The sequence below is a fragment of the Panthera tigris genome, chromosome B1, assembly GCF_018350195.1.
Source record: "Panthera tigris isolate Pti1 chromosome B1, P.tigris_Pti1_mat1.1, whole genome shotgun sequence".
NCBI lineage: Eukaryota > Metazoa > Chordata > Mammalia > Carnivora > Felidae > Panthera > Panthera tigris.
The window spans coordinates 199,644,396-199,669,564 of NC_056663.1; the positions used below are offsets into that span (position 1 = coordinate 199,644,396).

Consider the following 25,169-nt stretch of genomic DNA (forward strand, 5'->3'; position numbering starts at 1 on the left):
ACGCTTCATCTCGAGGGGAAAACTGAGCTCCCGGAGGTCCCCCACCAGTACGCGGCAGAGTCAGACTCCAACCCAACCCTGTCGACCCGGGGAACCGGCTCCCCCGCCCCACATCAGAGAATTCGGCCCGGAGCCTGACGCTCGGCCCTGGCGGGGCTGGGAAGCGGAGTTTGGGGGACAGGCAGCCTGCAAGTGTGGGACGAGCTGACTTCGAGCATCACAGTGGCTTCGGCGAGGCCACACCTCTTCCTCTGTGTTCTCGAGATCAGCCCTGTGCTCACACAAGACCCGCCTAGGGGAGGGGACGAGCCCCGCTCACACAGGTCAGGATGCCGGGTCCCACGGCCGGCTAGCGGGGCGGCAGGGACCATCTTGCAGGAACTGGACAAAAGGGCCCGGGAGATGGAAAACCACAGGTCACTGCGAGGCTCCTGCTTTAGCTCGAGATTTTCTGTGAGCTTCTCGACCTAAATAGGAATATTTTTAAGACCCCGGTTGTTCCAGAACACCCAGCACACCCTGTGCACCCCAAGGATAACGGGCACCTTGAAAAGGTGGGACTCAGGAGTTCAGAGTCCTGGAGCGGGTCTAATCTGAAGCGTTCATTTTACAGGTGAGGAAAGTCGTCCTGCAGGGGCAAAGGGACGCGCCAGTCACGCGGCGTGTCAGCTGCCCAGCGGGGCTAAGGCCAGGTAGGCCCCAGGCGCCCAGGGACAGGAGACGGGTTCCTGCCACCACTCTTCCCAGCATCCCCTGTGCTTCTGCTTAAAAGGCAGATCATGGGGCAGAATTGAGGCTAGTGTCGGGGATCCCATGAGACAGACACTGGAAGGATGTGAACATGTGAGAGTCAGCCAGGCAGGGGGTTAAATATGTAGAAAGGTGTCTTGAGCCCCCTTTACGTCAGCCAGCCTGGATTTTACTCTGAGCAGCCCAAACGGTCACGGCTTTTCTGATCCCTATCACCTGCAAGTCTTGACTCGCAGAAGAAAACTCCGCAAAGTTTCCTAAGGTGTGGCTCTGGAGGAGGCCCTGAGCCCCTGTGTCGGGGGCTGTAGGGCATCGGGGATGGCAGTGAGGGTGGGCTTTTTTCTCTCCGTCGAGGCCCTTCGGCAGCGTCCACGTAGGCAGAAATTGGAGGTAAGCGGCCTGCAAGCCCAGGGATCCCAAGGACTTCAGGCAGTCACCGGAAGCTAAGAGAGAGGCAGGGAACAGTCTCCCTCTGAGGCCCCAGGAAGAAACCAGCCCTGCTGACAGCGTGAGTTTGGACTTGCAGAACTGTGGGAAGACCCATTTCCGGTATTCTCAGCACCTAGTTTGTGGTCATGGATTACAGCAGCCCCAGAAAGCTAGCACAGCCAGTTGGGAATGCTTCCAGTCACGAGCCACAAGAATCCATCATGGCCTCATCCACATGGTGGCAACGTGGCTGCTGCTTCTCCGGATGTCACTTCCAGCTTTCAGAGGGAAGACCAGGGGAGACTGGAGAAAGGTTTGCAGGTGGCTGCTCGGGGGCCCAGGGCTCACTGCCACCTTCCCAGGAGTCCTGTGCCCGGGGCGAAGACAGGGCCTCTGCCCTCACAGCTACATGGTACATGCATGACCCCTGACATTCAGCTTATTCCTGAGAAGCTCATTTCCTCAACTCTCTCAGCCTCCTCCCTCAGCAAATATTTGTCTGCTACGTTACTGAGGATCAAACCGGTTTGTGCAGTGAGAGTGGAGAGGAGCCTGGGCTTCTCACCCACGTCCTCGCTCTGAGCCTCAGTTTCCCCTTCTGCAACGCGTGCATCAGATGCTGCGGCCCCCTCCTCTTCCTTCTCTTTTCTTCCCCCTGTTGAGGCCTCCCCCAGTTCCCAGATGTCCTTTGGGCAGTGACTACAGGACCCCTGAACTTTCAGGGCCGGAGGGCTCCTTACCCCGCAGCCTTCGCCCTGGCCTCCCTGCCTCCATTCTCACCCTCCTTATCTGAAGCTCCTACCAGCTGCTGAGTTCACCTAAAAGGAAAATCGGACCTGTCTCTTTCCGGCTGCAAACCCTCCAGCCCATCTGGTCTCCACCTGGCCGCACAGCAGGGTCACCTGGGAAGCTTTGGGGCAGTGCAGCCCAATGAAATTGCAGCTCGGGGGGGGGGGGGGGGGGGGGGTGTGGCGGGACCCTGACAGCTGGCGTTTAAAGTCCCCCAGGAGCTCTACTGTGCCATCAGGGCTATGAGGACCCGGTTTCTGGGACCAGGTCCCAGTGAGGCCGGCCTGCAGGGCCTTTCCTGCTCTGGGCCCGTTCTCCTCTTCAGCCCACTCCAATTTCCCCCCTCCAAAGCGGCATTCTTTGTGCCTCTGTTCCTTCGCTGTGCCCCTTTGCCCCCTATTCCAAGGGTCTGGCTCTCCACGCCCACCCCCAACCACAGACCTCCCTTCACCCTGCGGGTGCTGCCCTGGCCCAGGGCCTCCGTGCCCCTCTGCTCTCCCTCCTCGCCCTCACGGGCCTGTCTCTGGCCGGGCACCCCAGAGGTCAGGGCCTGCACCCCCAACCCCGTGCAGGGGCCTGGGTGACTCAGAACTGGCCGCACCAACATGGCTTGGGGCCTGTGCCTGATGGGTCTGTGCCGACCTGGGCCACACGCGAGGGGCCTTGGGTCATGTTTGCTGAGCATAGATGTCTTCCTCCCAGTGATCCGGACCCCAGAGCCTGCCGAGCTGTTCCCATGGCAGGCCACGCCTCACCTGCCCCACTGCCCACGTGCCTTTCCCCGAAAGCCCCTGACCCCACCCAGGGCCCGGACCCACAGGAGACATTTCCTGGCAGCCCGTCCCCCCCAGAAGTGGGCGACACTCTGGGCTCCTAGTGGGCAGGCAGCCTTTTGTCTCTTGGGGAGGGCCTCCCAGGTCTTTGTCTTTCTGTGGTTCCTGTTTGCCCTGCATGCTGTGCTGGATGTGGGGGAGGGCCCACATGCAGAGGGCTGGCTCAGCCTGGTAGACGATTCCGGGGAGCATAATTCGAGGAGGCATTTGTGCTGAGACGGGAGCACTTTTCTCTCCCAGCTCAGGCTCCTCCGAAGAGCCACGCTGGTCCCTTCCCGACAGGCTGGCCCGCGAAGACCACAGTCTCCCAGATCCTGTGACCCCTGACGCTCCTGTTATCCGGGGACCCCACAGAATCTCCATGCTGTAAAGGGGCACCAGCGACCGCGGGGCGCCCAGGTCTGGAGGGTAGGATGAAAGATCACCCCGAACCTGCTCGGGGACAGAAAGGTTTTTCTGCGTGATGCAATTTGCCATCTCCTTTCGGGAAGAAACCAGCTTTGCAGACAAATGTAGTGTTAAAAAACAAAATTCAACCTAGTACACTTGAAGGGCTCGTTGGCTTTGTTAAGGGATTCAGGAACTGGACAGCACCCCAGATAGCAAGTAGAGGGGAGCTCCCAGGAGGTGTACAAAATGGAAGGTTTTTACAGGAAAGGGGCTGGGAGAGGTTATCAGCAAAAGGACCGTGCGGGCCAGCACACTTTCCCTGGGTAGGGAGGTAGGGAATCAGGGAATCGCCTGCAGACCATCTGTCTTTGGGGGGAAGGGGCTGAGGCCAGCTACTTCACTGGGCTGATCAGATAATTCTGACCCGTTGGTCAGGTTGCATTCCTGGGGGAGGCCAGACCTGCAGCTAGATCAGGTCTGGAGGCCCAGTTTGGGGACTCGGCCCAAGTGACACCACTCGGACCTGTGGTTTTCTCTGTAACAGCAGTTGCTGTTAAAATGTTAAGAGTGGAGACCTATCTGGAAAGTTAGTCACAAGGGGCGCCTGGGTGGCTCAGGCGGTTGAGCGTCCGACTTCGGCTCAGGCCATGATCTCGAGGTTTGGGGGTTCGAGCCCCGCGTCGGGCTCTAGCTCGGAGCCTGGAGCCTGCTTTGGATTCTGTGTCTCCCTTTCTCTCTCTCTGCCCCTCCTCCGCTTGTGCTCTGTCTCTCTCTGTCTCTCAAAAATGAATAAATGTAAAAAAAAAAAAAAAAAAGTCACATGCCCCCATGTTACCTCCTGCATGGTCAGCTGTCAGAGGCGGTCAGTGACTTCCGCTGGGCCTTCTTTTCTGCGTTTACTCTGACGGTGATCATCTAACTGCTTTAAAAAAAAATCCCCACAAAGATGGGGTGCCTGGGTGGCTCAGTCGGTTAAGTGTCTGACTTCAGCTCAGGTCACCGTCTCATTGTGTGTGAGTTCGAGCCCCGCGTCAGGCTCTGTGCTGACAGCTCAGAGCCTGGAGCCCGCTTCGGAGCCTGTGTCTCCCTCTGTCTCTGCCCCTCCCCCTCACACACTCTGTGTGTGTGTGTGTCTCTCTCTCAAAAATAAATAAACCTTAAAAAAATCTTTTTACAAAGATCTCCATCAGGAGAGGTCTTTGGGCTTGCTTTGACTTTTGTGACAAGTTTGAAAACAAAACATTGGAAAAAACCCACACACTCCTCACTAAATTATCGGGGTGGGGGAGGAGAAGCATCCTCTGCCGTGTCCTAGATAATGCTGGCCAGCCCCTGCTGGCCCCCAGCCGGGTCTTCACCCCTGGGTCTGGCAGACTCCCCTTGACCCGCCTTCAGTCTCCTCTGCACCTGCCCCCTCCTTGGGCCTGTCTGTCTTCTGCCCGCCCAGCCCAGCTGTAGCAAGAATCTGGAAGTCACCTCCCCACCCTTGATGTCTGACCAAATTCTCCACCCCTCACCACCCCTCCCCACCCCCGCTTTGGAGGGTAAGCCCTTGGCCTGCTTTCAGTCAGAATCCCCCAACCCTGTCTGCCTCCTCTTAGTAATTTCCCACCCTCTGATGCCCGCCCTCTGCTCCCCAGCCTGGTCTGCTGTGTTGGGAGTTGAGCCAGTCCCCTCTCCTTGCGATAGTCCCAAGCCCTGTTGTGACATCCCTGAACACTCTTCCTTCCCTTTCAACAAGTGTCATGAGGGGACCTCTGGCACCCTTTTGTCATGCTGGTGAAGCCCCAGGAGACAGGGACCTGGAGTCTCACCCTAAGAGGGACTTGGCCAGCACAGCATGAGTCCACCTGCGGGGGCCTTGCTAAGCCTCCCCTGCAGGGTCTTGGGAAAGGAGGAGGGACTGTCCTAGGACCCGCTGCTGCTCCTGGAGGGTGCCAGGCTGGGGCTGAGTGTGGAGCCGGCTTCACCTCCCACCACCCTGGGGTTCCCTCGGTATCTGGCATCCAGGCCAGGCAGCCGGGCCCCCAAAGCGCCGCCCCCTGGGGACCGAGGGAAAGGCGGCTGGTGCTCATGGAGCTCTGGCTCGGCTCTGTGGGGCTCTGTTGCATCTGCCACAGGCCCTTGAGGTTCTGATAGACTGTGAGTCCTCCGCACAGGCCATCGGGAGACACGGGCTTAGCATTTCAGGTCTGGAAAGCACACGGTGCCCCTGGGGCCCCCTAGCCAGGTGGCAGGAGAAAGCAGGAGCAGACAGGGGGGCTGAGGGGCCGGGCAGGGTGGGCCCTTCATCTAGCGGTGTGGCCTGGATGCCTCTGCCTGCCTCACTCGTCCAGCTGCGGCTTTGGGGAGCGGGACCGAGGGGTAAGCTGGTCCTGGCTGGAGTTCTGCTAAGCTCTACGGGAGCAAAACCGTGCTGCGTCCCACGTTCACTCAGACAGCCTCCCTGACGCTGGCCCACGGCGTGCAGGTCCCCCTCAAGTCCATGTGCACAGGGGCCAGAGGACCGGACAGGACCGGTCCACACATCCCTTACTCAACAAACGCCCACCAGGCCCCCGCTTACTGTCCCCCAACCATGGTGTCGGCGAATCAGTGATGAATGACCCCAAGACAAGGGAAGCACGGGGAAAATGTGGGTGCACCACAGGTGTGGGCTGGGCGAGGTTTCAGGAAGTGTCGACAGTGCATTTCAGGGACTGAGCAACGCAGAGGGGGGAGGGGCAGGGCCTGCAGACCGTCCAGCCCTGTTTGGCCCACCCTCTGTGTCAATATGAGGCTGGGCCTTATAAGGCGCCAACAAGCCTCCGGTGGGACATTTCCTCGGCCGAGCCAGCTCCCGGCAGGACGGTGGGTCCACATCCAGCACCATGACGGAACTGGAGACGGCCATGGGCATGATTATTGACGTCTTTGCCCGGTACGCGGGGGCCGAGGGCAACAAGCAGAGCCTGACCAAGGGGGAGCTGAAGACGCTCATGGAGAAGGAGCTCCCTGGCTTCCTGCAGGTGAGCGCCCAGGGGCGCGGGCGGTGGGGGCACGCAGGGAGGGCGGGGAGGGCCGAGGGGGTGCCCGGAGCAGCCGGCAGGGGGGCAGGGGGAGGCTACCGGTCCAGGAAAGGATCAGCTGCCCTAGGGGCTGAGGCCTCCAGAGCTGTGGGAACGGGAGCCGGGAGCCAGTGCAGCCAGGTCAATCCTTAAAACCAGAGTTAGGAGTTAGAGTCACAATCCACTCAGCACCAGGATTCTTTCTCAGCAGGGGAGGGGGGGCAAGTGGGAGAGCGAGGGATGCAAACCTGAACCTGAGCGGTGCGGGTGGGGTGGGGGAATCCAGGGCCATCTGTGAGGCTGCGTTTGCTGGTCCCTCACGACGGCTGCACCCCTCCAAGGCTGCGGGCCACAAACACCCCTGCTGCACTGCCTGCTGGGCCACACGCTGCCTGGTGTTAGTGGGGCTGACAGGGTGCAGATGGCAGCTGGTCTCACTCTGCTGTGGGCTATGTCTGCCCAGGGGGCCTCCCCAGGGACCTGTAAACCCGGGGCCTGCCCTCCTCTGCCTCCCGGCTTCCGCTCCCCTCCCCCTCCTCCTTCCCCCTCTCCACTCCTCCTCCCTGCTCTGTACCCTCCAGCTGCCTTCTCTTCCCTCCTCCCCCCCTCCCCTCCTCTCCTCACACTCTCTCCTGTCTCCCTCCTTATTCCCCCTTCCCTACCCCCCTTCCCAGCCTCTCCCTCCCCTTCCCCACTCTCCCACCATCCTCCTTCCTCCCTCTCCTTCCCCTCCTCCTACTTCTTTCTCCTAATTCGCCCTCCCTTCCTCTTCCTCCTTCCCCTCCCTCTCTCCCCCTCTCCCTCCCTCTCTCCCCCTCTCCCTCCCTCTCTCCCCCTCTCCCTCCCCTCCTCTTCCTTTCCCTTTCCACAGGGATCCTCGTCCTCTCTGCTCCCCTCCAGCTCCCCTTCTTCTCCCCTCCTCCCCCCCTCACCCCACTAAACTCCCCCCTACCCGCCTTCTAAGGGCTCTAACACTGAGCTGATTCCTGAAAATGGAAGCCTGAAATTTTCAGTCTTCAAACACACTGAGCGTTTCAGTAGGTAAATGCAGTGAGGATATATATTTTTTTAAATGAAGTTCATCTGTTTTTGTCTATTATAAATATGTGTTTGTGGTCGAAAATGCAAGAACACAGAATTGTGGAGGCAAGGAAGCCCCCAACACACCCCTCTCTCCTCTTCCATCAGCCTTTTCCCCGTGGAAAGTTGATGTGAATGAAAGTCTAACATACGCAATTTAATTTCTTTTCGAATTTAATATTACAGCGCACAGCCTCAAACCCCGAGGCTCACGGAACGCCCCGCCCACGGGGCACTGGGCGTGGGTGCAGATGTTCTGATAACCTACCAAGTTTAAGAGTCTAACCCATGCGGATTTTGAGACCAAACAAAGCCTGGGGGTTGCGGGAGGGGCGGACGCAGGTGGTCCGGGGAACACAACTTGAGAACCAGTGGCCCAGCCCGGGATTCTCAACCTCCTGCCTAGGCACTTGGCCAAAGCAGGGGCTCAGGGCCCTCAGTACTGCAGGCCTCCAGCTGATGCCGAAGCCCCCCGGAGCTGCAATCCTGGGCTGTCGGCCGCAAACTTGGGGAGCTCAGCGTGGGCGGCTGGGGGCAATGGGCCGCGGGGACGCAGTTCCCCCGGGAACTCGGCGGCTGCAGCGCCTCCTGCCGCTGGGTCTCGGCCCTGCACGGGGTGCGGCCGGGCCTCCGCCGTCAGGTGGGCGGACACTTCCAGACCCCTGGGGGGCGGGGGGGTGGGGACGCAGCCTGCGTGTGTCCCTTCCTCCGGGTGCCCTGGGCCCTCCTCCTCCTCCTCCCCGCCTGGAGCCCGGGCTGGTGCCGCCGCCCGCCGTTGGGCGTGAGGATCCGAGGCTCGCGCGGCACCAGACGGGTGCTGGGTGCGTGGACCTGACGCGGTTCAGTGAGGTGACCTTGCAAAGCAGGCGGCGTGCAGGGGTGGCGCGCGAGTGGCTGCGTTTCCTGGGAATAGTCACCACCCTAGGGCATCTTAACCAATCCAGAGACGACCCCCTGCAAAACTTCACGAACGCGCGCGCCTGCACAGCATAGTGCAATTCAAATTCGGCCTAAAACAAAGAAAGCGTGAGTTAGTGCGTTAGTTCGAGCCGGCACACACCTTCGGGCAGTTCAGAGCTTCCTAGAGCCCGGCGACTCGGTGACTCCGATGTCCCCCCCCTCCCCCCACCGCCCCTAACGCCCAGCCCCAGCGCTTGGCCGAGGGCCCACCGCGCTGACCCCGGGCCTCTGTCTCCAGAATAAAAGGGACAGGGACGCCGTGGACAAACTGCTCAAGGACCTGGACGCCAACGGAGACGCCGAGGTGGATTTCAACGAGTTCATGGTGTTCGTGGCCGCCCTCACAGCCGCCTGCCACAAATACTTTGAGCAGGCGGGACTCCACTGATGCCCTGCAGACCCAGATCCCTGGGGGGGGGGGGGGGGGGGCTCCGGACCCGCCCCCAGCTTCCAGAACCCTGGGGGTGATTGCTTCCCTGGGCCCGGCCTGCCCCCGACCCTCTGATCAGTAAAATGCTTGTGACACGCGCCTGTCTCCCTCAAATGGATGATTTCCTTCCGCCCTCAGCGCCCCCACCCCCAACACAAGTTTTCTAATGGGTCACTTAGTGCTCCTGACCTGCGACAGGGTAAGGGTTGGTTCAGGGGCCACTTTCCCCGGCTGAGGCTGGCCGAGGCACCGTGCCTGCTTCTGTGGCTTCCTGGGCCCAAAGTGAGCGTCCCCCTGTCCTGGATCCAAGGAGACCCACGGGACACACATCCATCCGTCCAGTCGGTCAGACGGCCGCTCACCAAACCCTGGCCCCTCCGTGTCTCCAAACGCGTTTCCAAGCCCCGTCTTTTTAATGTACGTGCTTGCGCCACACAGACAGGAAAACACACTTAGAAAAGAAACGGATGACGGGCGGGGACCAAGGGCCAGAGAACAAGGCCCCCCGCGCCAGCGTTTCCAGTTTTATGAAACTGTCTTCATGAAGCAACGCAACCCGCGTGACTCAGGTGAGGGCAGAGGTGTTAGGTCAGTCGTTTGCCCTGGTTTGGAGACTTCCGGAGCCTGGCCGGGGACACACCGGCAGGAGGTGTGGTTTACCCCTCGCTGGGGCGAGCAGGGCACAGGTTTTGTAAGAGGGGAGCCCCGGCAGGTTAGATGGGGGCGGATACACCATTGAAAGCACGGAAAGTCAAGCTAATGGGACGATCGGGGAGGCGGGGCTGGAATCGGATTTCTTCCTGCTGCTTCACAAGTGAGTCACAAATTGTCACCCGCGGCGGGGGCAGCCCCCCCCCCCCCGAAGCTGCAGATACCAGAGCCCTCGATCCCCGCCCTCGCGGATAGCTGGGGTGCAGGCCCCTGACCCGGGTCCCCCAGACTCTGCCCCCACCCCAGACGCACAGGGAGAACACCCCCCTGTGCGGCAAGGTCGTAGGAGAGGTTTCCAGCCTCGCAGCCTGAGCCTGGCCCTCCCGGCCTCCCCCGTCCTGACACCCTGAAAGCCTGGAGGGAGGGGTCTTCTCTGAGTCCTCACCCCGGTGGTTCCCACGCGTTCCAGCTGAAAACCCCACTGCTGGGGGATGGAAACAGCAGCTGGCCGCTTCCTTCCAGGGCACCTGGGGCTCCTCTGCTGGCCCGCACGGTCCCCGGCCCTCCTCATCCCCAGGCAGGGCCGGTCCGTTTTCACCCCTCAGGACAGGCTGTATCAAAGCGTCCCGCTTTGGAAGAAGCTTCTGCAGTTCCCAAAGCAGCTTCTGCAGTTCCCATAGCTGCCCGCTTGCCCTGGAATTTCCTTCACCCCATCTGGCTGCTCCCTCTCCTCCCTCACAACTGGGAGATTCCCTCTGGAATGCGAACACTCGCGGCTCCCAGAAACCAGCCTCCTGTGGTGCTCTGTCAGCCCCCTGGGCAGGCTGCGGAGCACCCCTTCCTCCTGGGTGAAGTCCACGGTCACCTCCGCGGGCTTCACAACTTCCGGGGGGCTGGGGGGCTCCCGGCAGCCAGGTCCTCCAAGGCAAAAGCCATGTCCAACCTGCGTTTCTTGATGGCCACAAGGAACTTGCCGGCATGCGTGGACCCACATTCGCCCATTATTAAAGATACGGTTCTTCGTAGTTTTGTTTTTTTAAGTTTGCTTACTTATTTTGAGAGAGAGCGCGCACGAGAGAGCAGGGGAGGGGCAGAGAGGCAGAGAGAGGATCCCAGGCAGGCTGGGGAGGCGGGGGGGAGGGGGGTGCAGAGCCCCACCGGGGGCTCGAACTCACGAATCATGAGATCATGACCTGAGCGGAAACCAAGAGTCAGACACTCAACTAACTGAGCCACCCAGGCTCCTATTTTTGTTTTTGAAAAGTAGGCTTTTCAATTAATATGTTCACGCCTAAAACTTCGTCTCCAGCTCAGATCATTTCCCCAAAATAGACTCCATTACTCTGTAACCCGGGATTACTAGCTTAAAGGAGGTTTGGGGTTTTTTTCAATTGCGGTGAAAACACGTAACATTTCTAAGTGTACATACGGCGTTAAGTAGATTGACAGTGTTGTGCAACCAAGCTCCCGACTTTCTCTTCTTGCAAAAGTGAAACTCTATCGGACAGCATCAGACAGCAAGTCCCCCGGGCCCTGGACCCATTATTCTATTTCCTCCATGAATTTGTCTCCTCTGGGGAACTTCTGTGAACGGAGTCGTACACTGTTTGTCTTCACGGCTTGTTTCACTTGGCAGAATGTCTTCAAGGTCCATCCGTGTTGTAGCATGTGGCAAAATTTCCTTCCTTTTTATGGCCCCCGTTCTTCCATCTCTGAATCACTCACTCAAGCCCCTACTCTTTGAGCATGCTCCTCGTCACTGGGGCGGGCACCGATGCACCCAACTGGCCGCCATCCCTCTTCCCTCCTGGGTCACAGAGGCCCAGTTTTGTTCAGGCGTGTGGCAGAAACGTACTCCAGGAATATGGGCTCCTCAGCCAATCCCTGCCCGCTGGCCGCTGGGAAATTTGAGAGCTGCCGGTGGCTTTGAGGAACACGGCCAAAGCCAGCCTTCAAGGTGTGTTCCTACAAATTAGGGAAAGGCCCCCTTCCTCAAGACCCAGTAGTGGCAGGTGCAGGAAAACTGTCACAAGAACTTGATCAAAGGTGCAAAGACTGTAACATGAATGGCATCCCCTAGAGCTGTGCAGTGCACGACCTGCACGACCGTATATGCCGCCCTTAGCTGGCAGAGATTTTCCTCCCTGATTAAAAAAGAAACAAAGCACATAGCTATGAAAACGCACCCTCTTACTTTGTCAGGTCTTAGACGTTGCTGTTGACGGCGTGATGCTTGCTACTGCAGCCACTGGGCAATGAGGACAGAGTTAAGAGGGTCATAGAAGAGCTTGAGTGGCCAGCAGGGTCACTCCACTGCACAGCCCCAGTGGGTGCTGCTTACATCACAGTCTGTGAATGGTGCTGGGAGGTCCTGGCTGCTAACGGGACTCAGAGCCACGTACCTCTGGACTTACGGGAGATACAAAGCCATATTGCTTAAGCCACATTTGGTCAGCATCTGCCTCATAAGCACTGCATAGCGGATCCTTGTGACTCATTTTGGCCATCAACATCTGTACCCCTTTTTATGTTTGGGGAATTCATCACTTATGCACCTTGATAGGTGCCAAGTCTATCTACCCCCGTTTAAGTTGAAAATACTAGACTCTCTTGCCAGAGTACTGTCATGTGACCTAGCATCCACCAATCGGATTCATCCACGCCCAATGCGACTAGGAGCTAGTGAAGCCAGTGAAGGGTTGGGAGAGCTAGGGGGCTGTCTCTGGCTGGCTGTGCAGACGGCGGGAGTCCAGGCGCTGGGGCAGACGAGGGCACAGTAAACCGAAGCAGCATCCTGTGCTCAGAGCAGGGCCAGCTTCCTCCCGGGCCGCTTCTGCGGCCTGGAATCGTCTGCTCCTGGAATCATCACCCTGAGTCTCTTCTCAAGCCCTCCCTGAGCTTCTGGAAACTGTCTAACTGGCTAGGGTCAGCTTCTGTGCCGGCAGCTAGGAACCCTGACAGATTTCGGCCATAAACCTCTGGCATTTTAAGGCAAAGCAATGTGTAATAGCAATAGTTATAATAATAGTTATGAATTGTAGGAGCAATAACATCACACATATAAATAATAACAATGCTTAGTGATTTTATTAATAACTCTTGGTCAAAAGGAAAAGAGGCAGACTTTATCTATCTATATATTTTTTTAACATTTATTTATTTTTGAGAGACAGAGCATGAGCGGGGGAGGGGCAGAGAGAGAGGGAGACACAGAATCTGAAACAGGCTCCAGGCTCCGAGCTGTCAGCACAGAGCCCGACGCGGGGCTCGAACTCACGGACCGTGAGATCATGACCTGAGCCGAAGTCAGACACGTATCCGACTGAGCCACCCAAGTGCCCCAAAGAGGCAGCCTTTTGAAAGGATGAATCTGGAAAGAACTTCCTGACCAAGAAATTCAAAAACGCTGCTGGCTTACAGACTCGAGGTTATGTGCTGTTGTTCACGATAAATGCCCAGTAAGAGGTGGAGACCGACGGCAACATTCCAGAGATGACACTCAACTTTCAAAAAGGTCTTTAGCTTTCCTTTATCAACCATTTTAGAGGCACTTTAAATTTGGAAGCTCACGGAAATCACACACTTACAGAAGACTCAGAAGCAGAGTATAAAGAATTTTATTTTTCCGCAGGATCTGAGAATAAGCCGCTGATCTGCTGATCTCCCACCCTGAAGACTTCAGTGAATGTCCTCCAAGCTGCACCCCCCTACGTGATCACGGGGCAGCCGCCGCCGTCAGAAAACGCACCCCAACCCATTACCGCCATCTCATCTCAAGACCCGGTTCAAGTTTTGCCAACTGTTCTTTTTTTTTGTTTTCATGTTTATTTCTTTTTGAGAGAGAGAGACACAGCGCAAGTGGAGGGGGGAGGGGCAGAGAGAGAGAGGGAGACACAGAATCCGAAGCAGGCTCCAGACTCCGAGCTGTCAGCACAGAGCCCCACGCGGGGCTCGAACCCACGAACCGTGAGATCACGACCTGAGCCCAAGTCAGAGGCTCCTCTGACTGAGCCACCCAGGCACCCCGCCCAGCCAATTGTTCCTAATAAGGTCTTTTATAGAGCAAAGGGATCACGTTTACGCCGCCTTTCCCAGACTTGCATGACCTTGACACTTTTGAGGATTACGAGCTAATAATTTTGCAGAATTTCCTTCGAGTTGAGGTTGTCTGAGGTTTGCTCGTGACTGGGCCTGGGTTGTGTACCTTTGGCAAGAATGTCCCAGAAGTGATGCGATGCTCTTCTCACGGCATCTTATCAGATGGCACGAGGTGTTAATCTGTCCCATTTCTGGTCATGTCCACTTTGATCACTGGATTAAGATGGTGATTGAAGAAACAGCCAGCCACAGGCCCAGCGTTGGGGAAAGAAAAGCACAGGATGTATCTAGAACAGAAAGCAAGGATGTGTTCAAAGAATGACCAGGATACGTCAAAAGGACGCAGAAGCAGCCTTGCATGGGCTCCCACTGCCCAAATCAAAGCCTTCTCCACTATAGCTATTCTTGCCACCTTTGTAACTTGTTAGCATTTTGTAGTGAGGTACTTTGAAGCTACATAAATGTTCTGTTCCTCATCAAGCATGTAATTCGCTCATGTGTTCATATTTAAGTGAATACGTGGTTTCCCATATTCGTCATTGCACCGTGAACGTTAGCCACCATGGTTTGTTGTGATGATCCCACTGTATCCAATCTGCCAGTGGGGCCCTTCCATTCAAGCTGGCCTCTGTGTCCTTCTAACTCATCCCCAACCTTGTTTGGACACCCCCTTGCTTTCCGTCACAGCCAGATGTCTCCACACATCTTGGGCCCTCCCTGCCCCAGCTCTGGAACTGACCGTTTCTCCATGAAGTTCTGGTCCCTTTTAGTGGAAAATGGTATTTAGAAGCCAAGATCTGAGAGCCAGGGTGCTCAAGATTATTGGGATGTCACTGCTTCCAGCTGCTTCCAATAGGCAGAACTAGGGGATATTTGTAAGTGTGTACATAAATTATACACACACATCTGTGGTTCTATATAAACGTAGAATGTATACACAGAACCACAAGTTCACACGGATACCTCCAATTTCAACCCAATACCATGGAGCTCATTCTAGTGTTCTTTCTTTTCATCTTTCTCTCCCTCTGCTGGCACTCCCTCTCCTGCATGGAAACCTTTTCCCTGATCAGCCTCCAGTCCCTGTGCCAGTCTGCCCCCTGAATGCACACCCTTCTCTCCCCTTGGGCTGAGTCACCTCACAGGACTGACTTCCTCTACGGATGCCCTCCTTGCCCTTCTCAGGCTGTGACAAGCTGCACCGCATTGTTCCCATGCGTGGATGCTCTCCTTACCCCACTGGGCTCTGACCCCCAGACTACCAGCTTGGGGACTTCTAATCCTTCCTGGGCTTTCATTTCTCAAGTCAAATGAATGAATGAAGGTCCTTGGCACTCATCTCTAGGTAACAAGCTACTTGATTTCCCCTGTTTACCGTTATCTCCACCACTAGAATGACTAGGGGCAGGACTCTGGGACTGCCTCTTCACGGCTGCATCCCCCAGTGCCTAGAGCAGTGCCTGATACATAGCAGGAGCTAAGTAACAGTGGTAAGTAAAAAAAGACTTCTGTAGCAAAATGAATTTTTGAAATGGTTCTAAGCCAGGGAATCAACATAGCCAATTCACGTTAGCTGACAGCGAAGGAGGAAGATTGGTGTTAAGCTGTAAGGAGGGAGGCCAGTTGGGAGAGCATCGCTCTAGTGGCCTGGGGCGGGTGGAGGGGGTGGGCAAATCAAAGGTGCATTCTGGACGTTGAATCAATGTGCTTCAGTGATAGAGCGAGGAAGGCGTTGCTGAGAAGGAGGGAGGAGTCAAGAATAACACTGACGTTTCCGTGGTTTGAGTTCTCTGCATCGATAAGCAGACACAAATTTAGGTTACATTTACATACCGAGTTGGTACTCATTCATTCAAGGAGTATCGTGTACCAACCATGTGGCAGCCGAGCACTGGTCTCTGTGCTGGGAATTCAGCAGGAAACAAAAATTCCTGGGGCGCCTGGGTGGCTCAGTCGGGTGAGCATCCAGACTCATGATTTCAGCTCAGATCATGATCACAGGGTCGTGGGATCAAGCCCCACATCGGGCTCCAAGCTGAGCGTGGAGCCTGATTAAGATTCTCTCTCTCTCTCTCTCTCTCTCTCTCTGCCCCCTCCCCTGCACAATCCCCAGCTTGTGCTCTCTAAAAAACAAAACAAAAATCTCTTGCCCTCAAGGGGCTGACATTCCAAGGGGAGAAGTGGGTAAGACACAAATTAGTAATCACATGTCAGGCAAGTGAGAAGAAAAACGAAGGATAGAGAGTGACAGGGGTTGGCAGTGCTGCTTTAAACAGGAAGAAGAAGAGGGCCTCGCTGGTAAGCTAACGCTTAAGGAGAGACTTTGAAAAGTGGCCCAGTGAGCCATGTGGACGGATACTGGACACTCGGATGTTTTTGGAAGAAACAAAACCCCGAGAAGTATGGCCACAAAACACTATTGAAGACTCAGTCGTCACCAGCCAGCCGATGGCAAACGACGGCTGGAGAGGAGGACAGAACATAGAATTTCAGACTTCACAGCAAGGGGAGTTTGGGCACGATGGGCCGATTGCAGAGCAACTGACAGAAGGCAATTCAAATTTTCTAGGGGACCTGGAAGTCGTTTCAATTCCACAGATACATAATCCAACTGGGGGGGAGGCGGAATTTATGATTTACAACAGGAAATACACACAAAGTCCTGGACGCCTCCAAATTCCACCACATCTCAGGCAGGAGTTGGACCACTAGCTCGTCACCACAGTGCTCCGCAGAAGGGCCAAGGGTCAAAAATGCTTCAGAAGACTCGTAAGGCCCTGACCGTGAAGGAGGCTTGGCATCGAGACTGAACACGTAAGGGGCGCCTGGGTGTCTCGGCTGAGTGTCTGACTTCGGCTCAGGTCGTGATCTCGTGGTTCACGAGTTCGAGCCCCGCGTTGGGTTCTGTGCCGACAGCTCGGAGCCTGGAGCCCGCTTCGGATTCTGGGTCTCCCTCTCTCTCTGCCCCTCCTCTGCTTGCGTTCTGTCTCTGTCTCTCTCTCAAAAATAAATAAACGTTAAAAAAAAAAAAAAACAAAATAAAAGACTGAGTAGATAAAATGCAACCCCAACGGAGGAATACAATCCATGGTCAATTAATCAGTTAATCAAGGGGAAACACGTGCATACGAGTTTTGCACCCCCAGAGCATCTGTTTTTAAATCAGTAAGTAACTTGTAACTAAGTTTCCTGAATCAAGGTCCCTAATATCCCCACAGGGGTGCTCCTTCAGCCAGCTCCTGGAATTAAGAGAACACGGAGGAACTAACCTGCAGTGTATATGAACAGGAACGAGAAATAAACCTTGGGGGCTGTAGCCACAAAGACTTTGGGGTTGACGGATGCAGAGAGACACCGAGCCTCAACCCCAGGAAAGGCTGGCCGGTGCTTCCCACGCCCCTGATCCAGCGCAGACCCTCCACTCCCACCCGCACCAGCGCCCACATTCTTGCTTCGCCTCCCCCGCAACCTCCCCCCCCTCCCCCGACCCACAGACCTCACTAAGCTTCCCGCGCTACAAACGTGACCCCCGAGGCTCCCTTGCTCCTCGGTCTCAATGGCTCCCGGCACTACCTCTGTTCCCACTGAGAAATTCAGAAGGGCGGGAGCACAGACCAGGATTCCAGAGACCGAAACAGCCTCTCTAAAGGACTTGCCTTTGTGCCCACGTACTTTCCTATAAAAATGCCTGTTTCACACGTTATTCCCAGACCTGTACCTCGGCTTGTCATTATAAACATGTATGTGTTCTCATCGAACCCCCTCTAGCGCGATTCTGGAAATTGCACCCTGCCTGTCCTGTGGCTTTGAGCATCCATTAGCACAGCTCATGAACAGGAATCATTTCTCTAATGAAGCCCTCTCTCCTCTGCTCCCCACTTTTACTGGTCCCCGCAGTGCCCCCCAGTCACTCCCCAGTGCTGCAGCTCAAGTCCCTTCCTGAGCTTCTGATGCCCCCACTGGTTTCTACTCTTAGAAGTTGTACTCGGCATTCAAGGACAGTCATTGGCTCTCAGGCACCCTGTGGTGCAGTTACCTGTCCCAGCTCCTCCCGGTCCAGGCCTTCCCTTCACATTCCTGCTACCCTGGAGCAGATGGGAAGCACATTACACGCCCACTGGCTACACAGACCTCAGCTGCTGAAAAGCAGGGGCTCAGGCCAGACGATGGCCTCAAGTTCATCCCTGTCAAGAGCTCACTGTCCTGTCATCTTATCCCCACAGCACCGGCCACAAGCGATTCTCCCTCACGGTTCCAGGCTCACAGAGAACCTCAAACTTCAAGCAGCTCGGTCCTGCTTGCCGAGGCTGCGCTCAAAGAAGCACGTTCGTTTCAAAAGAAATGTATTAACACATGCAGGGACTTTGGCCATTTGAACAACGTATTTATTTGAAAAAAAAAAAAAGGGGGGGAGGTTAGAGACCTTTGTTTTTCAAGGCAAACAAACATTTATTGCATGTCTGATTTTGACTTCCAGTCCTGGTGAGGTCTACCCTGATCAACTAGATGGGCCCTGATGCTGCCTTTTCCTTTCTCCAGTGTCCCCGGACCCTTTGTAGGTGGTCTCTTTGACACAATACTCCGGAACGCACGCATTACCACAGTGATGGTACTCGGTCATTCCCTATCCAAACTTCTTTGTCATTCAGGGTCGGCTAGGTTACCTACATAAAGTCACCTGGCAGGTGGCGCAACACAGCCCAGACAATATGCCACAGAACACAGCTCTCCTCGGTCCCACGGGAAGTGAAGTTCCAGAATACACACACAACCATCTCCCATCTACGACTGCCTTCTACTCCTTCTCCGTCTTCCCCACAGCAGTCTCACCCCTCCTCGGGTCACCAGGTACACCCGAGGAGCGTCGTCCATGCACCTCTAAAGGTAGAAGATTCTGGTCCCACGTCTACACAAGTCCCAGACAACAATCAGGTCACATGGATAACAGCAAGGTGCAAGGCCATGCCCCAACATTTCAGACACGGTAAAGTAACATGATTTAACGTGACAACTGAAACAACTTTTCATTAAGCCCCATTTCCCCTGCAAGAGTATTTCTCGGACAAAAGTTATTTTTCAGGACAGTCTAACCCAACTCAAGCCGGCATCCGTCGTGTTAGTTCAGACGAGAGAACGAATTCTGGAGATCTTACTGTCCCCAGGCACGGCTGGACCGGCCAGGAAACATGCAGACCCAGGCCCAAGAGACAGGAGTGCTCGCATATCATTCAAAGGAATGTGAAGGAATGCGACCCCCCCTCCCCAACTTGTACACGTAGAAGCAGTTAGTTTAGGCTGGTACAAGCAGCTGGTCAACATAATCATCAGATGTACCTAATGAAATCTCTAACATAAGAAATAGAGATATTTTCCAGATTCCAAGTCTCTCAACATAAAACACAGTTCCTTGAGACCACACGAAGGGGCAGCAGAAATAACTAAGTAACACGTGTTAACGACTTCACCTCCAATCTACAGCTCTCAGGGGCCTCCTGCCCCAAATTTCGCCCTTAAAAACCCTCACTTGGGTGGTGGTGGTGGTGGTCGGGGGGTGCCTGGCTGGCTCAGTCAGTAGAACCCACGACTCTTGATCTCAGGGTCATAAGTTCAAGCCCCACACTGGGCATTGTGCCTACTTAAAACAAAAACCAAAACCCTCACCTGTAAGCCACTGGGCAGCCTGGCACTTGGAGCATGCGGTCCCCATTCTCCTAGGTGGTGTCATACCTATAAACAGCCTATCCTTCTTCACTGCAAAAGCTCCATGTCAGTTTTTTACTGGCTTGCTGTGCACCCAGGAGACCCATTCTCCTCTGGTGCGGATACATAACCATTGACCCTAGGGGAGACTGTGCCACACGGATAAAAACCAAAAAAAAAAAAACCAGAATAAACAACAAGCTGTTTCAGTTTCCTCGAGTTGTCAGCCCAGCCTTACCAGGTGACCAGAGTCCATGAGCTGTGAACCCGACGCACAATTGGCAGAAATTTGCCATCAAGACACTGAGTCCCAGATTTCTGCAACCTGATGTTTAAAAAAAAAAAAAAAAAAAAAAAAAAATTCAATTAACCACCCACCCTCTGACACGAACCTGGAAATTTCTAGTAAACGCCTACAGCCTCACATTTTCCCATTTTTTCCCCCCTGTGTTCTCACCCTCCCCTATTTTGCTCTAAGGGCTAGGTTTTCTTTGGTTCCCGCCCCCGCCAAGTGCCTAGGCAACTCTCCCTGCGGCAACTGTCCTATTGGGACTGACTCTGGGGTTTCACAAAGACAAACTCGAAATTATTTTAAGTCTTCTTGAATTGCCAGCGGGGGCGGGAGGAACCACAAAACTCTGGACGTCCTAGCACCTGTCCAATCTAGCACGCACCCATTTTCCTCTTGACCTCAACTTTGCTCCCACTCCCCAATTTCCGACGCAGGGCGACTGAGGCTGTACCTTCACTCCTGGAATATTACTACCACCCAGAAAACTGTTCAGTCACGCTGACGGCAACGACCAGGACCCGCATCGGGCCCCGCCGGCCCCCGGCCTTACCGCCCGCCCGCCTTCACGACGATTCGCTCCTCTCTATCCGCCGGACCAGCTCCACCAACATCTCTGCCATCTTCGCGATCTCCTTGGCCTTCTCCTCCGCCTTCTCGCACCGTTTGGTCCCTCTGCCCTCGACTCCATCGTCGGGATTCTGAAGATGGTTCAGGGCGCTCTCCTCCGAGGCCTCCACCTGCGTTTTGATTTGGATGAGCATATTGTCCATCTCCCACAGCTTGCTCCGGTTCCGCATGTACGCCCGGCCGTGCTCCCGGGTCAGCGCCGCGATGTCCTCCCGCATCTCGTTGATGACGGGCAGCAGGAACTGCTCGAAATCCTCCTCGGGCTCCAGCACCTCCACCTCCTCCGGCTCTGCCAGCTCGACGACGTCCAAGGGTCGCATCTGTCCCGCCAAACCGTTGCCGCGGGCGTCGACGGGTCAGCAGTGCTGCCGAATTACCGCTGCGAGTTCCTCCTCTCACGCCGTCCGCTTGCAAACCGCTCCGGGAAGCAAAGCCTGGGACCCACACGGAGGCCGGGCGGCGGAGGAGTCCGCGCAGCCGTCACCGGCGGTGGGCGTGTTCGCGCCACTTTCGGGACTCGGCCCCGCCCCCTTACGGCCACGCCTCGGACGGAGCCCAGGCGCGGGCGCGCGCACGCAAAGGGGACTCCGTAGCGGGCGGGCGCACGCCAGCCTCCACCTGCTTCCCGCGCCCTGCCCCGCCCCCTTCTCTAATAGGCCTTTGGGAGCGCAGAGGTTCTTACGTCCCGGACTTTTTCTTTTACTTAATTTTTTTTTAAGTGAAAGCAATTCTCCCTCCCTCGTATTTGATTAAGACAGGCTGGCGCTCAGAGCGCTTACCATCCAGGGACGCACTGCTGTAAGTGCTCAGATTAATTCATTTAACCTAATTCAATAAACCCGTCAGATGAAAAACTGGTTAAAAACAGTGCTTTTGGTCAGAATTTGAACCTGAGCCATTTTGGGTCTACTACAGTCGCTACTCTTAACTACAGTACCTGCTCTCTCTTCTGGGACAGGGCCCTTAAGTCAAAAACTGGGGCTCTCAATTCTGTACTCTCCACCACTGGCTCCCAGAATTTTTTGTCCTGGGGGGATTTCTCTCTCGCTGGGTTGGGTTGTTCTGGTCAGAGTGTTTTGGCCTCTCTTTGAGGTAGGGGAGCCGAAGGGACTCCGTTTTGGAAAGGCTCTGTCTCTGCTGTTTTTCTGCTAAGCTCCATTTACTCAAGTTCTATATTTTGCATCCGAATAAGCCAAAGAAGCTGTGTTCCCACTTCCAGGGGAAAAGGAGATAGATTTGTCTTAGACCCCCCCCAAACACCTGATAACATCTAAAAAGAGCTGGATCCCAAACATGTTCCACGACATTAGCTTTGAACAAACCTCAGCGGATCAGTACTCCCCTACCTTCGATGATCTATAAATAACACCTTTATTCACCTGCCGCTCGCCTTCGGTCAGACCCTACCCTGGATTCCTGAAGGAACACATACGCTACACCCCTTTCCAATATAAACCCCTAACCCCAAGTGAGGAACAGACTCATTCTCCTTTCCTTTCTGAGTCTCCCAGACATTCTATCTGCTAAATGCCCACTCATGCTATTCAGTAAACTCTGTTTTTACTTTTTCTGGCTCACAGAGCTGGTCCTGCAGGGCCCATCTCTGGGTCCTTGGACCCAGGCTGCCTGCATCATCTTCACCGGACTGTAAGCAACCCAAGACAAAGGGCCACTTCTGATTCGGCTCTGTGCTTAGCCCCTCCTCACCACCTGGACTCAAGGACCTTAGGGAATGTTTTCGAGAGAAGGCCTCCTTCCCTAAAGTATAAGTGTCTCTGCCATACCGGAGGTTCCTTGAGGGCCGGTTCTGGTCTCAGTCCTCACCACCTACAGGACCTACAAAACAGCAGGGCCCCGTAAATGCTGCTTTAATATTCATTTAACAAAAAGTTTTTGAGCACTGACAGAAGGCCATTGTGGAATGGATGGAGTCTATTTCCAGGCATGTTCAACCTGTGCCACCCTAGCAGAATTTGGAGGGACCCTGCTTGCACAGTGGCACAGATCAGAGCTTTCGTTTTCCAGTCTCATAAATAAAGACCAGTGATCTCAGCCTGAGTATGTCAGTGGGAAGATGCATAAGTGAGATGATGTGCATGAAAGTGTTTTGCAAATACCAAAGCACCAGCAGATACTAGTGGTGATAATATTATAACGATTATGATAGTGAATGGAGGTTGTTTGATTCCAAAGGTTTTGGAGTCATCCTTCATTAGGTCCCAGTCCCTCCAATTACTTGCTCTGTGGCCTTGGACAAGTTGGTTAACCTTGAACACATCTTTCTGGGTGTCAATTTCCACCTGTCGCTCTAGGGTGGGCATTGGACATATGATCTCTAATGATCATAATATGATCCTTATAGTCCATAATAATTATATGGTTTACCCAAGATTTTATATCTTGTGTCCTGAGTGCCCCCTTTCACTCTCAAAACTTTCCTTGTTTGATGAACTGGAATTTATTAAAATTATGAAGTGTTCATCAAAAGCACCACTAAGAGAGTAAAAATGCAAGCCAAAGAGTGGGAAGAGATCTTTTCAGTAGCTATATGACAAACGACTCATATTAAAATTGTACTGAGAACTTCTATAGATCAATAAGGAAAAGACAACGCAATTTAAAAATCGGCAAAAGACTTGAGCAGGTACTTCACAAAAGGGAATATCCACATGGCCAGAAAGTATATAAAAAGGTGCAAAAGTTCATGATTCATCAGGGAAATGCAGGTCAAAACCACAAAGAGTTAGCAATCACTATACATCCACTAACGTGGCTGAAAAGTAAAATGTTGACAATACCAAGTGTTGGGGACTATGTGGAAAGAAGCTGAGAACTTTCAAAGTCATCAAGAATATCAAGCTTTCAGGAACCTTCCTTTAGTTTATTTCTCTTCTCTTTCGTTTCACTGTAAGCAGCAAGAAGAAACTAGGGAAGGTAGGAAGCTCTTCACGGGCCCTTGACATGTTCTATGTCTGATCTGGATGGAGGTTACACGAGTGTGTAAAAGTGGACTGAGGATGCACGCATCTCAAAATAGTTCCCTTACACCTTCGCGTGTTAAAAAGGGTTCAGTGTGTGAGCACGTGCGCGAGCACGAGCGTTCAGGGGCTGGAAACCGATTGGTGCGCGTGCGTGACCGCCCGTGTGCGCGCGGAAGCCGGAAGCAAGGGCGTGCGCGCGCGCGCGCGGAGGGGGCGGAGCAAGGCTGGGAGGCCGGAAGTTGGGCGGCAGCCCGGCCGTAGCCGGCAATGGAGGGGCTTCCAGCCGACCGTGGGCTGCCGCCCGAGGGGCCGGCGGCAGAGGAGGCCGAGCTGCAGGGAGCTGTCTGGAGCGGGGACAGCGGCAACGTGTCCCAGAGCCACAGCAGCGCCTCGGGGCCGTGGGAGGATGAGGGCCCAGAGTCGGGCGCGCCGGGCCGCGACCTGCCGCTGCTGCGCCGCGCCGCCGCGGGCTACGCCGCCTGCCTGCTGCCCGGAGCCGGGGCGCGGCCCGAGGTCGAGGCCCTGGACGCCAGCCTGGAGGACCTGCTCACCAGAGTGGACGAGTTCGTGGGTATGCTGGACATGCTGCGCGGGGACTCCTCCCACGTCGTCAGCGAGGGCGTGCCTCGCATCTACGCGAAGGCCACCGAGATGCGGCAGGTCTACAGCAAGATCGACCGCCTCGAGGCCTTCGTGGCGATGATCGGCGCCAGCGTGGCCAGGATGGAGGAGCAGGTCGCCAGGGCGGAGGCCGAGCTGGGCGCTTTCCCCAGCGCGTTCAGGAAACTGCTGCACACGATTACCGTGCCCTCCTTCTTCAGCAAGGCGCCCTCCGGCCGGCCCCAGCAGAGCGGCTACGAACCCCCCGTCCTGTTTCGGACCGAGGACCACTTTCCCTGTTGCAGCGAGAGACCTCAGATCTGAGTCCCCCGGGCAGCACTGCAAGGGCACGCTGCCTGAGATTATCTCGAGTATTAAATCAGTTGGAAATTCTGCTGATAGACATACACGATGTTGGAGTCTGACATGTTTATATTTTGCACACTCTTATTTCCCCGTCTTACTGATTTCACGTAAGGATGTTTGGTTTTGTGTGTCTTCCAATGCTAAGCTGAGAGCTGCTTGGTCCGGGATGGGACCGGGTTCGGAGAAGAAAAGGAAGGAGCTTTTCTGTGCACTGTGGCAGGACTGCTATGTTTCTGGGTTTCACAGCTCAACTCACAGTATTATTTTTTCAAAGTGTATGTATTTTATACTCTTAGGAAAAACTGCTGAGCTGTTCAGGTCTTGTCATTGTTCGATCCTAGTACCGATTCCATTTTCTGTAGCTTACTTTGAGGGTAGATGGTAAGTTGTTTCACGTTATATTAAACTTTTCATATCATGGGTTATACGCCGAAGGAAACGGTAGAATTTCTGAGATGGATTGATTTATCGCATCTAATTCTGAAGTTGTGTTTGAAAGTATGCCCCCACAGTCTTCGTTTGTCCACAGCAAACAAGTCTATATGTGGTTGCCGACATTTGGTTTATAATTTAAATATTAATAAAAAGTTTACATTTTATTGGAAAGGCTTTTCTTCTGAAAAGGACTTCACATATTTCCTTTTTTGTGTGATTGAAAATAGACCTGTTGCTCATGATTTTAGGGATAAGGAAAAGTGGCTTGGGAGCACCTCCTTTAGAAGGCTAATGTGAGGAGTGCCTGGCTGGCTCAGTCGGTTAAGCGACCAGTTCCTGATTTTGGCTCAGGTCATGATCTCACAGTTGGGAAGTTCCAGCCCCGAGTCAGGCTCTGTGCGGTCAGTGCAGAGCCTGCTTGGGATTCTCTCTCCCCCTCTCTCTCTCTGCCCCTCCCACACTAGCACACTCTCGCTCTCTCAAAATAAATAAACTTCAAAGAAAAAAAAAAAGGCTGAAGTGAAAAACCTTACCTGGTATTTCACAGAATTGTATGTTTCTTTCCTCTCAAAGTAAACACTTAAATCACTTGTGTGAATGAGTGGTGTTAGGATTTTGTTCTTTCCCCCTGACAGCATGGAATCTGAAAAATGTTTTGCCGGCCTAAGGGCTTTGATCTTGACTTGAATCTATTTTATTAATGGTCCTAGA

The 25,169-nt window shown here is 54.6% G+C and overlaps 3 protein-coding genes across 9 annotated transcripts in view; 2 read left to right on the forward strand and 1 right to left on the reverse strand.

Annotated features, from left to right (window-relative positions):
- LOC102963439 (MORF4 family-associated protein 1) overlaps positions 1-20,515 on the reverse strand; it is a 46,421-nt gene extending 25,906 nt beyond the window's left edge. Inside the window, exons 1-3 of one of the 7 annotated variants that reach the window (XR_006217099.1) lie at positions 20,000-20,515; positions 13,564-13,744; positions 8,042-8,328 (exon numbers count right to left, since the gene is read on the reverse strand). Coding sequence is in view for 4 of the 7 variants with exons in the window: in XM_042984981.1 (XP_042840915.1) it covers positions 20,013-20,396 (384 nt within the window). In the remaining 3 variants the exon portion in view is untranslated. Of the gene's footprint in view, positions 1-7,987; positions 8,329-8,897; positions 10,423-13,322; positions 13,745-14,196; positions 15,397-19,461; positions 19,483-19,999 lie in introns of those variants that run through there. The other 6 variants (XR_006217098.1, XM_042984983.1, XR_006217100.1 and 3 more) reach the window with 6 other exon arrangements.
- On the forward strand, positions 5,920-8,806 carry LOC122238133 (S100 calcium binding protein P). The gene is made up of 2 exons (XM_042984989.1): positions 5,920-6,199; positions 8,517-8,806. The coding sequence occupies exons 1-2, from the start codon at positions 6,062-6,064 to the stop codon at positions 8,664-8,666; spliced, it is 288 nt and encodes a 95-aa protein (XP_042840923.1). The 5' UTR covers positions 5,920-6,061; the 3' UTR covers positions 8,667-8,806.
- Positions 20,516-23,279: 2,764 nt separating the features above from the next.
- BLOC1S4 (biogenesis of lysosomal organelles complex 1 subunit 4) lies at positions 23,280-24,622 on the forward strand. The gene has a single exon (XM_007075796.2). The coding sequence runs from the start codon at positions 23,325-23,327 to the stop codon at positions 23,979-23,981; it is 657 nt and encodes a 218-aa protein (XP_007075858.2). The 5' UTR covers positions 23,280-23,324; the 3' UTR covers positions 23,982-24,622.
- Positions 24,623-25,169: the final 547 nt, after the last annotated feature.